This window comes from Lutjanus erythropterus, chromosome 15 (assembly GCF_056507025.1).
Source record: "Lutjanus erythropterus isolate fLutEry1 chromosome 15, fLutEry1.hap2, whole genome shotgun sequence".
Classification (NCBI taxonomy): Eukaryota; Metazoa; Chordata; class Actinopteri; order Lutjaniformes; family Lutjanidae; genus Lutjanus; species Lutjanus erythropterus.
In genome coordinates, this window is record NC_139331.1 from 29,607,798 (window position 1) to 29,624,709 (window position 16,912).

At 38.0% G+C, this 16,912-nt stretch overlaps 2 protein-coding genes across 3 annotated transcripts; both read left to right on the forward strand.

Moving 5' to 3' along the window:
- Positions 1–1,271: 1,271 nt before the first annotated feature.
- On the forward strand, positions 1,272–6,675 carry ctsbb (cathepsin Bb). Its single transcript, XM_084738204.1, has 10 exons — positions 1,272–1,490; positions 2,484–2,607; positions 2,750–2,835; positions 3,749–3,863; positions 3,982–4,097; positions 4,185–4,270; positions 5,045–5,188; positions 5,289–5,405; positions 6,255–6,383; positions 6,463–6,675. The coding sequence occupies exons 2-10, from the start codon at positions 2,485–2,487 to the stop codon at positions 6,534–6,536; spliced, it is 990 nt and encodes a 329-aa protein (XP_084594330.1). The 5' UTR covers positions 1,272–1,490; position 2,484; the 3' UTR covers positions 6,537–6,675.
- Positions 6,676–7,756: 1,081 nt separating this feature from the next.
- Positions 7,757–16,236, forward strand: LOC146314617 (phospholipase ABHD3-like). 2 transcript variants are annotated; one of them, XM_084738200.1, is made up of 9 exons: positions 7,757–8,242; positions 11,218–11,378; positions 12,028–12,210; positions 12,330–12,375; positions 13,928–14,040; positions 14,212–14,385; positions 14,467–14,515; positions 14,938–15,103; positions 15,927–16,236. In XM_084738200.1, exons 1-9 carry the CDS (start codon positions 8,120–8,122, stop codon positions 16,130–16,132), a joined length of 1,221 nt encoding a protein of 406 aa, XP_084594326.1. In that variant the 5' UTR covers positions 7,757–8,119; the 3' UTR covers positions 16,133–16,236. The 2 variants fall into 2 exon arrangements, with proteins under 2 accessions (XP_084594326.1, XP_084594327.1); XM_084738201.1 differs by having other exon boundaries at positions 7,759–8,000.
- Positions 16,237–16,912: the final 676 nt, after the last annotated feature.

Consider the following 16,912-nt stretch of genomic DNA (forward strand, 5'->3'; position numbering starts at 1 on the left):
CGGGGATCAATAAAGTATTTCCAATTTTGATTTATCTGTTTATCAGTGCCACCTGCCGGATGCTCCTATGGTAGATAAAACATAATAAATCATCTTGCACATATTTCTGAAAGTTTTGTTTACATTAACAATATATTTTCAGAATACATAACAGGCAAAATGCAGAAACGGCAGTTTCTATACATTTTCACATGTAACCCCAATTCCAAAGAAGTTGTAAGGCTGTAAAACATAAAAAACAGAATGTAATGATTTGCAAAAACATTTTGTCCTGTATTCAATTCAATGCATTGAATACAAGGTATTTTATGTTTAAACTGATAAACTTTATTGTGTTTTTTCTGTATGATGCCTGCAACATGTTTCAAAAAAGTTGGTACAGCAGCATGTTTACCGCTGTGATACATCACCTTTCTTTTCACAGCACTCAGTAAGTGTTTGTGAACTGAGGACACTAATTGTTTAAGTTTTTTTTTTTTAAGTTCTTTCTCGTTCTCGCTTGATATACGACTTCAGGTACTGAACAGTCCGCGGTCTGAGGAGTGTTGTATGAAACTGTTTAGTCAGTAGATGGAGACATGACACCTTTTAGGTTACAGCCACGGTTGAGGTTTGTTGACCAGCAGCTCTCAGGACACGACTAACACCTGATCCATGCACTTATAATGGACAAAAGTTGATCTTGGCAATAAAATGCTTCTGTGTATCCCTGAATAAACGGGCCTACCTAAACAAAACATTGCTTCCATAATACTTTTTGTGGGTTCTTTATGAATTGATTGTTTGGTCGATGACAAAGTTATGTGAACATATTCAGACTAAAGCCAAACATATCTAGTTCACCATCATATAACACAAATAAAAGCAGAACTTCACATTTCAGAGGCTGGAACTCAAAATATTCCCTGAAAAATTACCTTTTTTGCTTGTGAAAATAGATTTTTTTTCCTATCAAACTATAATAACCTGATGAAGCAGCTTCAGATGCAGCTGATCAACGGGCCTTTTAACTGCACTTCAGGTGATTCATGGACAGCCTGCTGATTGTAGTGGTTAAATATAATTTTATAGATAATAAAATTATATTATTATATTTTACAGCACATGTTCAAGAGTCATATGTTGTTCTGTGTTCTGTTTTTGTGAGTTATATATCTCTGTATACATACATGCGCGTGCAGGGAGAAATCCAATTTATGAAGCAAACAATGAAAATGAAAGATAAAGGTAATAATGACGGTTAAGTTGTGTATGTTGTCTTTATTGCCAGGTCATAATTTTTAAGATCACCTGTCAACCTTTGGAAAGACATTTTGTTGGTCACATGAGGCGTCTACTGACGATGCATTCATGACCCAAACATGTGATTCCATAACTTGTAAAAAAGGACAATAAGAAGTTAAAAGAGGACTGAAGAGGACGGGTGTTTTGTTCAGTGAGAGGAAAGAAATCGTTCAGAAGAGACATCCATCAACACGACTGCAACACAGGTAAGAACTGAGACTTAGATATGGGAGATTCTTCTTTAATTTCTAATTTATCTCATTTAATTACTTTTTAAACAATATCTCTATATATTTTTGTTGCCATTTCAGTTACAAATAACAATATAGCTCAAGTTTATTTAATAGGGATGGAATCAGAAACACATACTTGCTCCTGGCCTGTAGTGCTATTTATTCTTCTAGATTCTGTTAGTGTGAGTTTCAGAGTTTTGGAGATATCTGCCTTCTATTATATAATGGGACTAAAGGACACTTTTCCTCTGAGGTGCACCTCTAGTGGCCAAAACATGATCAATTTGTCCTTCCAGATGTGAGATGAAGTGCCATGCAGGCTGCCCCCACGCGCTAATAAAATCTTTTGGCCTCTCCATGCCTTTAAATAGCTAAAGGTGGGGAATGTGATTATGGCGATTGTTTATATTGAGCAGCTGGAACTGTGTTGTGTGGCTCTTTTTGTTTCTCATTTATAGAGCCAGGCCTGTGCAGAAACAGATTATTTTCAGTGCACACAAAGAACAGGGAGTTGGAGGACTGTGTGGATATATTCACTGCATTTGACAAAAAGTGGATTAAAATGGTGCTCTGTGTGTTCTTATTCAAGAGTTGTGGTAGTTGTTGCACAATAAAACAATTTTAATCTAAAGCTGAAAATGGAACTTTTTCACTTTAAATGCATGATGATTTTTGCCGCGCTGGTGCCCTTTTTATTTTTTCGCCCCTGGCCTCTCCTTTCCTCCTTCCCTTTCCCCATATTTCTTTGTTTGTTTGTTTTTGTGTGCATGTTGCTGTGCATCTTTTGTATGTAATGCATGTATGTTTGTGTTGAAAAAACAAACAAAACTTCAAATCCTCTTACTTACTGCTGCAGTGTGAGTTTATATAAATTATACAGTCATTGCCTTGTGATACTCATGCTGTTATAAAAACTCTCCCTCCTCAGCAGTAATGCAGTAAAGGTGACTGTCATGTGTATTGCAGGATGCGTTCACTGGCCGTCCTCTGTGTCCTCGTGACAGTCTCTGTCACCTGGGCTCGTCCTCAGCTCCCCATGCTCTCCTCAGAGATGGTCAACTTTATTAACAAGGTCAACACCACCTGGACGGTTAGTTCAATCACCCAATTTGTATTTTTGTGGATTTCCTGGTAACTGTCTCTGCACTTTATGTCCACCTGAGGACACCTGCTGTCACAGATTGTGGTCATAAGTGTTGTGTTGTGGTTCCTGTAATCTACTTTTGCTTCAGGCCGGGCACAACTTCCGTAACGCTGACATCAGCTATGTGAAGGGACTGTGTGGGACTTGGCTGAATGGACCCAAACTACCAGAAGTGTAAGTTTAAAGTTTTAACTGTTTACTTGGACAAAAACAAAAAAGGGCGGTGCAGAAAAAAACATATCAAAAGTGTCCATCAAGCATCCATCACATCCAGACTAAAATAAGCAACGAGAGGAAAAGAGGCAGAGGTCAAAAACTGTATGACTCCACTCTCCTGTTGCCTGACTGACTGACTCAGCTTAACAAATATCACATAAATTACATTTTTATCCATTTTAATGAATTCCAATTACATTTTAAATGATTAACTTGTTATAGTATTGTACATATGAAGTGAAAATACTTTCGATTCCTTCTAAATCAGTTTACTTACTGTATATTACTGTTATTTTTAACCGTAAATTAATTTAAATCATTCATTACTTGAACACTCAAGTGATTTAGCAAAACTATCTTACTTAAAAAAGCATAATAACATCTACAAGAAATAATATCAGCAACAGGATTGAATGTTGACATTGATGATCTTGATCATACTTACAAGATGATCAATAACAGAAAACAGAATGATGATGCTGCGTCTCGTTGATTAATGAACTTGAATGTCCCACATCTTTAGAGGGAGGAACATGTCAGAGTAAAGGACTGACACGACTAATATTTTAACCAACACTTTATGAATTTTTGATGAGAAATGTATTTAAATATCTAAATTTGTCACACAATAATAATAATAATAATAATAATAATAATAATAATAATAATAATAATAATAATAACAATAATATAATAATAACAATAATAATAATAATAATAATAATAATAGTAAATACTACAGTGCAGTGCACTACACACCGTATATGAGTGTGTGTGTGTGTATGGGTTTATGTGTGTGTGTGTGACAGACAGGTGACAGTCAGCAGGTGAATCTTATCTGCAGTGCTCAGTGACGTCCTCTCTTCTTCAGGCTTCACAACACTGCAGACATACAGCTTCCAGACAGCTTCGACCCGCGTCAGCAGTGGTCCAACTGTCCCACAATCCAGCAGATCAGAGACCAGGGGAACTGTGGCTCCTGCTGGGTGAGACACTCCAGCACACATCAAAACAGATGCAGCAGTCAGCTGAGGGGAACCAAAACCTACCTGCCTCATTATTCTAAAACAAGTGTCCCTTTTTTTAAAAAAAAACAAAACATAGGCCTTTGGTGCAGTTGAGGCGATATCCGACAGGTTGTGTATTCAGAGCGGTGGTAAGATCTCTGTGGAGATCTCTGCTGAAGACCTGCTGTCCTGCTGTGATACATGTGGCATTGGGTGAGTATCTGTGCAAATGGATGAGGGCGCCCAAGTCTTTTAAGAGCACATTGAACAACACTTGTTTTTATTTTCCTGCGGATTCAGCTGCTTTGGTGGTTTTCCCTCGGCTGCTTGGGAGTTCTGGACAAAGCAAGGACTCGTGACAGGAGGCCTGTACGCCTCCAACGTCGGTAAGTGTGAACTGAAATGAGTTTATACAGCTGTATTGTTTTGTCATGCACTGGTCAATTTTGAGATTTTGAGCTCTTATTTCAGAATACACATTTAGGTGTTCATTATATTACACAGATTTCTTCTATACGTACACAATATAAGTATATATTTATAGATTAAAGCAGCCATTCCCAAACTTATGAGTGTCACGGCCCAAAATGAAATCCTATAATCTTCTGTGGCCCACCTAAACCTTGATTCACAACTCTGATCAACACAAGAAATTAATCATACCTACGATAAGATCTGCACTGGTGTTAATGTAACACCTGTTAAAGGGATAGTTCCCCCATAAATGAAAATTCTGTCATGATCTGCTCAGCCTCATGCCGACTGAAGGTCAGGTTTAGCTTTTGAGTTCATGAAACACTGCTGGAGTTTCACAGGAATTTCAGATTTCAGAATCTTCCAAACAACGTAAGTGAATGGCGACGAGTTTTCAAACGGAAAAAACAACTGAAGAAACAAAACAAAACATAAAATGTCTCCATACTGCTCATCTGGTGTAAAGATTCAGGCTAAAATTACGTCTATCAAGTCAACTCTGCATGCCGGGGCTTTAGGAGTTTGGGTTACACCAGACAAGCAGCATGGAGGCATTTTATGTTCTTATTCTGTTGTTCTTTTTACACTTGAGGCATTAGGGTGAGTGGGTAATGACTTAATTTTCATTATTGTGTGAACTATCCCTTTAAAGTCTGAAGTGAAACTGCTGGTGTGTTGTTTTACAGGCTGCCGTCCCTACAGCATCGCTCCCTGTGAGCATCATGTAAATGGAACTCGTCCTCCCTGTCAGGGTGAACAGGACACTCCTAAGTGTGTGCAGCAGTGCATTGATGGATACTCGCCATCCTATAAGAAGGACAAACACTTAGGTACAGACAGAACCCTAAAATTGTCTATCCCCCACCCCATGCTTTCTCTGCCATGCCTCGTCTTGTTTCTAACTTTGATGTCATTGTTCTCCTTCTTCAGGCAGACGTTCGTACAGCGTGCCGTCCAAGCAGGAGCAGATCATGACTGAGCTCTACAAGAACGGGCCTGTGGAGGCAGCGTTCTCTGTATATGCAGATTTTCTGCTGTACAAGTCGGGTGAGGCTGGTTTGACTTTGTTGCCACAGTGGCTACAACCCTGAAACTGTATATTAAAGCCATTAACTACGACACACAGGACACAACATATACTTTATTCTGCTGCTGACCTATTTACAAAGCATTTCTTTAGTTTCCAAACCATTTCACTTTATTTTTAGAGCAGAAACTTGAAATTCTTAGCTTACAATAAATATTTTAACTGTATTGCATCAACAAAGATTAATTTGATCTAATATTAGTTTTAATTAGAGTTTAGCAAAACCAGGTTTAAAGTGAGTAAATCCACATTTTAAGCAGGGATCAGTTAAAAACTAACCATTGTTTAATAAATCCAAGGCTAGTAATTTAAACCAAAACGAATCAAATCAGTCGGTCAGATTAAATAATCAACTGGGAGATTAATGCTTACTTAAATCAAAATGAATAAAAAAAAAATTGAGTGCTGTCAGGATCTATGTATGAAAGAGGGAGGAAACTATTAACTTTTTTTTATTAACATTAATTAGTAACAAAATCTTGTATTGTTTGCTAGCTAGCTAAAGATCCCAAAAGTTTATATTGTTTGCTAGGTAGCTAAAAAGCTGACAAAATGTTACCATAGATATTTTATAATAAACCATGATTTAATTGGGTTTAACATTGCATTAACATTACACTGTTTACTATCTAAAAGTTAACAAAACGTCACATTGTTTGCTAGCCAGCTAAAAACTTAACAAAACAATACCATAGGTATTTTGTACAGATATATTGAGGTTATATCATAGATATATTATGCATGGTTTATTCTTTAGAAAATCTGTATGGTTCAACTGTTTAATGTTGTTTGATGTTATTCTGCTGTAGGTGTGTACCAGCATGTGACGGGGGAGATGCTGGGCGGTCATGCCATCAAGCTCCTCGGCTGGGGAGAGGAGAACGGGACGCCCTATTGGCTGGCTGCAAACTCCTGGAACAGTGACTGGGGAGACAAAGGTACGACAAAACCAGAGTTTGGGCCCGTTTCTTGTTGACCTTAAATCATGTTTTCTTTTTGTGTGTATTCTCATTGCAGGTTTCTTCAAGATCAAGCGAGGAAATAATGAGTGTGGTATTGAGTCGGAGGTGGTTGCAGGAACTCCACTCTAGATTAAACAAGTCCTGCCGCAAATGTCAAATCAAGTCAATCAAGAAAGATTAAAATAAAGATTTAAAGTAGAGATTATATGTGAGCAACGGGGAATAAAGTTCACAACATGGTGAAACAATAACTTTTGTGTTTGCTTTGTTATTATTCTAAATAAATCATTACATTGATCTCCAAGTGTTTTTTTTCCCCCCCAGTGAACTATACAGTAGTAGTAATTATCTAAAAGGGTACAAGACTGTATGTGAAACTCCATTCAAATGTTTGTGTGAGTGTAAATTACATTTAATCACATACTTCAAGTACAATGTTATGATTAATCTCATGTAAGTGGAAAAAAACAGAAAACCTCAGTAACTTGGGTTATTAAAGAATTATTTTCTTTCTTGACTTATATTAACTTATACATATCAGCCAATACACAAAATTCATCATAATATATGAAACAATTTCTGGTGTTTTGACTAAAACAGCATGATTTTGTTATGTAGTTATTAATTTAATTGGCTGTGCCACCATAGGGATTCTCCATAGGTCTCAAAATATAAATGATTTAAGAGACAATGGTAAGTCTGTCTATGTATAGAATCTTTAGTGCAGCTATTTGTAGTATGCATAAATAATATTACTTTATCTGATCTTACTGCATTCTTCTAAATTAATTAATAAAGTTAAGGGGAAAAAAGAAAAGAAGAAGAACGGCGCATGCGTGTGTTTGAACTTTCACATTTGTATTCTGTGAAGGAAACCCCGGACCCGCGAAAGATCTCACGAGAGTGATCATTTTAGGCTAAACCACTGTGTCTCCCTAACGCTAACCAAGTGCTAAAACTCAGCAGACCTTAACCGCAGCATCGTCACGTTATAAAACATAATTAATTTGTCCAATGTGAACAAAAGAGAAACGACACCTAAAAAATCTCGCGAGACCTTCGCAAATCAAGGGTTCCCTTCAAGACAGAACCTATTAAATTTGCAGTCTATGAACGTCAGTAAAGGAACGGTAGATTTGCAAACTCTCGTGAGATTTGTATGCGTAGTTCACTTATTGTGACCCTAGGTACAAACTAACTATATTTTATCACGTGGACAACTTTTTGTTGATATATGGGTAGGTCTGAGGGCAGAAAATATTTGGTTTCAGTTAGAGAAAGATCAGGTTTGAGTAAATATGATCACTCTCGCGAGATCTTCCGCCGGTCTGGGGCTCCCTTCGAGACATCACCGTACATCGTGAATGCGGACCGTTGGGAGGACCACAGCATGAGGCGGACTTTGACATTGGACGTCCCCATTCAAACACACGATCTGATAACCAGGAAGTAGCAGCTCTGGCTGGAGAAAACACCGCTGATAAAGGACTGCAGGTGGATACCGGCTTTTCTCCTCCTCGTCGGAGCCGATGGGACGAGTCCAGAGGAGGAGTGGCTGAAAATCACCTTTGACGTTAGCCGGTGGCGATGAAGGCAGGTTGTCGTATGTCTGTCAGTTGCCTGTCCCGTTGTGTCGGTGAACGAGTCCTTTAACGTACATACCGTCAGATGACCAGGTTAGCTCTCTGCCTGTAGCTACATATCTCACAGCCATGTTTTTATTATCACATTTGGAGCTATGGAGAACATATTGGGAGTGTGTTTCCAGACCTTACACGGTGTTCGTCTGCTCCCTTGGGGCCGCAGTGTACTATCTGTGGGGCCGCAAGTGTCAGGTCAGTCACTGCGGTCAAGGCTGGCGGTAACAACGACTGCACTATATCCACGCTTTTATTATTATTTTTTTTTTTTTATTTAGTTTTTTTTTTGTGTGTGTGTGATAAACGGATCAGTATCACGTTATAACGTGACAAATTTGACGTTTAACAAGATGTTTTTCACGTTATGACCACTGGCTGCAAATAATAAATAAATAAATAATACATAAAAATAATATTTTTAATTTACAAACTTTTTTAATATACATAAAGTATACCAGTATACTATTTGTCTTTTTACAACGTGAAAAATTATTGTTATAACAAGATGTTTGTCACATTATGACAATATATTTTCATGTTGTTATGAAATACAAACTTAATACATTATAACAAGAATCTTTTTAATATACTATTTATCTTGTTATAATGCGAAGTACACTGGTAGAAACAGATGTTTGTCACATTATGGTAAGATATTTGCATGTAATTTCAACACAACCTTGTGTTATATGAAAAATGTATTGATGTTTGTCATGTTATCATAAGATATTTTCACGCTATTACAATACAAACTTATGTTATAACAAGAAATTTTCAATATACTTTTTATCTTGGTATAATATGAAACATTTATGGAAAGAATTTTTGTTACATTATGTCAAGACATTTTCATGTAACTGCAACATACAAGCTTATGACACTATAACAAGAAAGTGTTCAGTGCAATATGTATCTTGTTATAACATGTAAATTTCATTTTTATAACAAGATGTTTGTCACATTATGACAAGGCAGCTTCACATTATTACAATATACAAACTTATTGCGTTATAACAAGAAACTTCCAAGCATAACTTACTGATTTTCTTGTTAAAATGTGTAAAGTTTAACAAGATGGTTGTCATGTTATGTCCAAATTCTCTGATTTTAGCTTCTTAAAAGTGATTAATTCCTATTTTCTTTAGTCCTCTAACCCTGTAAACTGAATATCTTTGTGTTGTGAACAAAACAAGATATTTGAAGATGTCAACTTCTGCTTCTGATTTTATGTACCAAACAACTCATTCATTAATAGAGAAAATGGTTAACAGATTAGTGGATAATGGATAACGTGATAACTTTGTTGTGTTGTAATAACGTGAAAAAATCTTGTTATAACGTGATGAAAGTGAGTGAGAAAGTGGTACTGATCCGTTTTTCTTTTTGTGTTCTGGCAGCAAAATGCTTCTGTAATTTTACACTTCAAAGCACCCTTATGAAAATCTATAATAATTTTATGTAATCTGCATGGTTTGTAGAGCCCAACCGATACATGGACCTGATATTAGGCTGATATGGGCCTATCACAGATATATGGATATCGGTTTAAATGTTAACGATATGAAAACGTTTTTTAACAGAATATATCATGTAATGTTCGATACAGTGGGAAACCTTTATGAGGACAAGAGAAGCTCGCAGGCAGGTGTAAATACTGAGAAGCTGCTTCTTGTTTTATAACCTGCCCCTAACTGACTGATAGTCTTAAAATATTCACCAATTGACTGATACTGAACGGTTCTGTTTATTTTGCTTTTTATTTCTTATTTATTTTCTCAGTGTTGCTTTCACCACCTGGTTAGTATATATTAAATTATTTAACATGTTAATTAAATGTGTAATGCTTAAGAAAACAGCCTTCTGCAGCTCAAAAAAAGCACTGTATTGGCCATTGTATTGGTAATCAGTGAATTTTCATGTCTAAAAGTGGTTCTGAAAAATCCCTTATCGGTTGGGCTCTAATGGTTTGTATATCAAACTTCAGCCTCATGTTGCTGTACTTTGTTCTACAAAATTGAGAACATTTTAATATGAATTCATACATTATGTTTAGGCCTGCAACTAATGATTATTTGCTAACACTTTATTATAACCCCATTTAGCATTTATAAGCAACATATGAACAAATCATACAGTAGATGGTTTATAACACTGTGATGAAGTCATAAAGAGATTTAAGGACATTTGTAAGTGTTTACTATGTTTGTCAACAACTGTAACTATCATAAGCATCCATTACTTGTGAATAAATATCCATATGATAGTTATCACAATATTTACAAAGAAAATGACAACTTGACAAAATGTTTTTTTTAAATTAAATAATAAATCTGATGTTATAATTGTTGACATACATTAATAAACACTCAAACCTGTTTAAGTGAGGTTGAAATAAAGTGTTACTGGTTATTTTTTTTTTATTATTTATTGAGTATTTTTTCAATTTAATGATTTTTTTTGGTCAGTCAAAAAAATATGATGCCTCCAAGTAACTTCTTTTGTCTGACCAGCAGTCCTAAAACACCAAAATATATGATGATGATGCTGTAAAACAGAGAAAACCACCAAATCTTTACTTCTGAGCAGCTCGTATTTGCAAATGTTTTGGCATTGTAACGTCTTAAATAACTTTAAAATCGTCAAAAGATTAATTTTGTGTTTGTCGACTCTTCAATGTTTGTATACCCCATAATACTCATGTATGTTTTGTATATGTTATGCTGTAAAAAGGAAAGTTGAGACAACTCAAAATTTCAGGGCAGTAGTAGTTGGTAAAACATTTTTGAAACTCAGGAGTTTGAGTTGAAATTAATTTGTCTTGAAATTTTGAGTTCTCTCAACTTGTTTCATTTTTACAGTGTACAGTCTAGATGTCAGTAGGTAGTTAAGTACCATAACATTACATTTTTTCATACAAAATATTCTTAAATTGTTTTATGTTGTAGAAAATATGGATTGTGTCACGTGGTTGTTTTGTAGAACACTGTACTGATTTCCACGCCACATAAACACACACATACACACCCTGCTTTTGGCGCGTCATACCTCTCTTGCTGTCTGCGGCCCTGATCCCACCTGTCTTGTTCTGCATGCTTCTCTTGTGTGTCAGATGTTAATTTAAGGCACCTTGTGTTTTTCACACCTTGTCATTTTGTCTCTTTTCCTCTCAGACACCAGCCCTGGTTACTAGCAAGGCTTTTGGTGCGTTCCTCCACAAGCACTGTCCTGTGGTGGCCGAGTGCTTCAGTCCCACTCCGTGGTGCTGGGGAGGCCGGCTTCAAACGCTGGTCTGCGCCTTGCTCAAGTCCAGACCCCCCGTCGCTTATCGCAAGTAGGATGAACCACCTGCATGAGTTCCCTTTGTTCTGTTATGTTCCCTTTACTTGCAGACACAGTCATCTTGTTATCTTACTACAGTATCTATATATTTCTTCAAGTAGCATAGCATAAAACTTAAGCAGAGCTCTGTCCAAAATAAATACTAATCTGTTGAGTAAATCCAAGTTTATTGAAGTAAACCAAAATTAAATGGAATTTAATTAAAATGTCATGGGGGAAACTGTTAATTTTCGGTTGCTCTGCTTTCCTAAAATGTTACATTGTTTGCTAGCTAGCTAAACAGTTAACAAAGCATTACACTACTTGCTAGCGAGCTACACAGTTAAAACATTTTATTGTTTGCTAGCTAGCTAAAAAATTAAAGCGTTACATTGTTTTCCAGCTAGCTAAGCAGTTAATAAAATGTTTTATTGTTTGCTAGTGAGCTAAAAAGTTAATAAAGTGCTACACTGTTTCTTAGAGAAAAGAACTTTTATCATTTGAAGATGGTTTAAAAATTTGGTGCACCATAATTTAAAGTTAAACCATCATTTAATTGGGTTTAAAAATGAATCTTTGTTGGTGCAACCCAACCTCAGAATGGTGAATTTTGTCACGTTTGTGTTGTTAAATGTACTAGTAATCCACCCTTCATCCCTCAGTGAGCTGATCCGTACAGACGACGGCGGTCAGATCTCTCTGGACTGGGTGGACAATCACGCCAGCGCAGCCTACCCAGAATCCTCTACCCGTCCTACAGTACTGATCCTCCCAGGCCTCACAGGGAACAGCCAGCAGTCCTATGTGCTACATGCCATTACCCAGGCCACCCGTCATGGCTACAGGTCAGTCGTGCTCCTCACACCCGTCTCTCGTCTTAAATGATGAAATTCTTTATGTGTGTTCTTTATCAGAAGCTCCAGTAGCTGCTGTATCTGTTCTCATAGACATTTTCTTTTCGTAGATGTGTGGTCTTCAACAACAGAGGCGTCGGAGGGGAAGAGTTGTTGGTAAGTACTATGATCATATTACATTTATTAAGCCGATGCTTTTATCCAATGTGACTTACAGTGAGTGCATTCAACCCTGTGATTATAACCCAAAAATGCCAAGAATCATGCAAGTACATCAGCTTTATCAATGAATTATGGTCATGTCACATTTAAATCTGGATTTCGCCTTTGCCTCTGTCATTTCTCGGTTTGCAAAGTAACTTCCATCTTAGACTTTGCACCTTGATCTTTGACTGCAGGGAGCACTATTTTCAGCAGTCTTGGGTGATTATAGCTGTGACAGCCTGGCATCGGGATCTTTCAGTTCATTTTCAGTTTCCAGCAGGTGTTATCAACGGGTGCAGCTGAAGTTGGGGCAGTGCTTAGTCTGTTTTTCAAGCAGAAAAAAATGGCTGCCTGGTTTTAAACTTTCTTAAATTATAACTAAACAGTCACTATTTTTGAAAACATTTCAGGCGAGAAATAGGCAATGCAGCAACTGAATCTTGATTCATATTTAATCAGCACAGCCTGGATTGACAGTTTGAGTTTGAGTTATGCTGACTGGTACATCCTCTGTCAGTGATCATATCAAACCCGATCTATATTAAATAAACAGTTGTGATTTGCTTGACAGGAGCCAGGATGGTTTGAAATCTGTCAGAGCAAATGAAACATGAGGTCACAGATTTGTCACGGTGTTAAAGCTAAGCTAGTAAACCTGAGTGCCAGATGCAGAGAAGCAGGACGCTGAGGTTTCAATAAAAGAGGATTAATTATTGCAAGACTTGAGGAATGAGCTGGAGAAACAGGGTTAGTTGTTATGAACAGATTTACTAGAAGAAGGAACTATTATCTGCATGTGGTATGACTGAGTTTTGATTATTGGATGGTATGCAGCTGGTGAAGCTCTGCTCTGCCTCTTGGCACACCTGTCTCCACTCAAGCAATCACACACACACACACAGAGTGACCACAGACCCACAGGCAGAGGTAGGACACACTGGTCCCCAGGTTAGCAGTGTCTCATTGTAAGAGCTAAAACTGTCTTCGTTTAACAAGCTTGATTATTAAACTGATCCCCTAAGAGTTTAAGTTTCTCTGGTACAGAATCTGTAATATTAAGCTGACTTGTCCGTGGCTGGACAAGTTGAAAACCGGCATATTCCAGTCTCCGCTCAATCGGTACATCCCTCTTGTACACGGAGCAATGCAATAGCATGACAGGCTGTAAACTTTACAGACCAAGTCACGAAATTCCCATATACCACAAAGCTAACTGTGATGGAGGGGGAGAAGGGTGATAGACACGCAGTGCAGGTGATGCGCTGGCAGCCACTTCACTCCACCGCACTGCAGAGCTCACGAGGCAGGTGATGCTTGCTTGCATGTGCTTGTTTTGACAGGTTCAGATTGTTATTCTAAGTGTTATGTGATGTATACAGTAATGTAATAATAATAATAATGAGTGTGAAGCTAGGTTCTAGGAGTGGAGGAGCAGTTCAAACACAAAATGTGGCAACTGAACACTGCATGTTACACTCCTGCTCTGTCTCTCTGCTCTCTTCAGACACCTGTCACCTACTGTGGAGCCAATACCGCAGATCTTGAGCGTGTGGTGAAACATGTCAAAGGCCTTTACCCACACTCCCCTGTGCTCGGTGCTGGTGTGTCTTTCGGAGGGTGAGTTGGTGTACGGTGTGATGGATTCTAACTGCCTGCATTTTTCAGAGAAAATGTTATCAAAAAGGGTCAAATTCATCCTGGCTTTGTTTTCCTTTCCCTGCCCTCCATTTAGTTACCACCTTTTTGTCAAATTCCTCTTTTTTTCCTCTCCTCTTTCACCCTGCGCAGCATGTTATTGTTAAACTATCTGGCCCGTAAGCGCTCAGAGTCGGGGATGGTGGCGGGCTTCACCATCTCTGTCCCCTGGGACGCGCTGAAGTCGTCTGACTCGATGGAAGAACCGCTCAACTGGCTGCTCTTCAACACATACCTCACGCGCGGCCTGCGCCGAGCCGTCACCAGGTCACATGAGTTGCGGTTTCAGGAATTATTCAATTTAGTTCAACAGTTTGGAATCTGAATTGCTGAATCTGTTTGTCACAGGCACAGGAAGGTTCTGGAGAAAGTGGTGGACGTTGACCATGTCTTGAAGGTATGGCTCGATCTTTACATTTTTTTCATAGCTTCTCTTCATCCTTTCCTTTAAGCATGTTGTTGGTATTCAAGGTCAGGCCTTTAAGTGGTTTACTTCATACCACAAGGCTCCATATTAGGTCATTTTATTCTCCTCACATATGCTTCCTTTTGGGTATATTATCATGTACCATAGATAACCAGATGTACCTCCTGCTGAAGCCTAGTGATCCATGTGGTGTTAACTTCCTCTCAAATTGCATTAAGGATGTAAAGGTCTGGATGACCTTACTTACCATCCCTGTGTTTTAACTTTTAAATCTCTTTTTGTGAAGCACTTTGGGCAGCATTTGTTATTTTTAAACAACTCTATAGATTAACTTGACTTGACCCCTGACTCTTTGCTTTCCTTTTTCATTTCCTTTCATCCTTCTCCTCTAGGCGCGGACAATCCGCGAGTTTGACGAACGCTTCACCACTTTGCTGTTTGGTTATGAATCTTGCCTGGACTATTACCGCGATGCCAGCCCAGACAGAAAACTCCCCAATACAGCAGTACCTATACTGTGTCTCAACGCAGCTGATGACCCCTTCTCTCCGCAAAGTGGTGAGCAGACAACAGGAGAAGATGGACATTGTGATATGTTTACGTGAATACTTGAATGGTGTTGCCTGCAATATTTCTCACTGGGCCATATTTATGTTTTGTCCTTCATGAGACCAAACACACAAACCAGGGTGGATCTGGATGTGGATTTTGAAACTGTGTCTCAGTGAGTCTGAAATTCGATCTGAGGGTAGTCACAGATGTAAATGAACCGGGTGTATCTGGATGCAAATGTTGCTTTGTAAAGATAGGCGTAACCAAAACCTTTGTCGCTTAGTCGCAGTGTCATAATCCTAATCTTTGATGTCGTAGTAGAAAAGTTTAAAGAGTATTGTATTATCAGTCAAATTCATTTTTAACTTTATTGTTCATTTTGTCTATTTTTTGGCCAATGAATTACACTCAAAATATGAGTGTAGGGAGGTGGAGAGAGACTCAGTAACCATAACTGTATTTGCACAAAAAGTGCAGTTACATTATTTATACAATATTATAATATGTGTCTTATCAAGACAGTATCATCATTTCTTTTCTAAGATATGACCGTTATAGTCAATACTGGTGTATCTCTACACCATATAGTGAAACTCAAGCTGCTGTCAGCTGGTATAGATGTGAAAACAAGAGTTACATATCTGCAGTTGCGTGAATTCTGGATGACTGACAGATGTTCCATCTAGGCATTAAAACATCTGAAAACGGGGCATGTACAGGCTGAAACGGTGTTGTTTTCTTTTGTCTTTATGCTAAAAAAAAGATGTTTTCTCTCTGTTTTAGCTTGGTGACTGTCACTAAATCTGACTCCTTTTTCCTGCCCACACAGCCTTCCCACTGACCATCGTCCAGAGCCTACCTAACGTCGCTCTGTTGTTGACGGCGCACGGCGGACACATCGCCTTCCTGCAGGGCTTGTTCCCCCGCGGTGAGAGCTACATGGAGCGCCTGTTCGGTCAGTTTGTCCAAGCCGTCTTTGAACACCAAAAGGACATCAACAAAGCCTGTGGCATTAAAGAGGAGAAGACGAGCTGATCGTCTTTTCTACTCTGAAACTGACCTCTTATCAAACTGACTGCAAAGAATATGAAGTCACCTGCAACAGAATCACAGCAAAAATTCACGAAAATGCATGTTTAGCATGCCACAGAATCTTACCACAGAAATGTTGGATTTGCACCGTGAATGTCAAACTGTATTGTACAATCATATGACCTCACTGCGACTGAGCTGATCTACCTCCTCACTGTCTCAGGTTCTCGTTTAATGAGCAATCAAAGAAGGATTTAAAAAAAACAGTATTCAAGATATCTTGCAGCCAACTGACTAATGTTGTATCTACCCCCAAAAATAATATAAAACATAATATTTTTACATGATAATTTTTTTAATTATTTGTCAATAGAATGTAAATAGCTTTTAGTTGCAACACCAATTCCAAAAAAGTTGGATTTTGTGTAAACGGTAAATAAAAACAGAATGCAGTGATTTGCAGAAATAAGCAGGGATGTCCTTGAAAAAGACGTCGTCTATATGGCTGCATATGTTGCTTCGAAACTTTCTCAGTTGAGTATCGTATAAAGACAAGATATTTAAGGTGCAAACTGATTAACTTAATTGTTTTTTTTGTGATTCAGGAATGTTCCTGCATATTTTCAGCGCCCCAACTGTTTTTGGAATTGGGGTTGCGTATTGTTAGTGCTTCTCCCTCACGCCGTCCCAGCTTCACTGAAGAGTGCGTTGAAAACAAAACGCACAAGCAGTCCATGCTAGAAAACAAGTGCTTGGATTTTAGAATTAGAAGAATGTTTAACT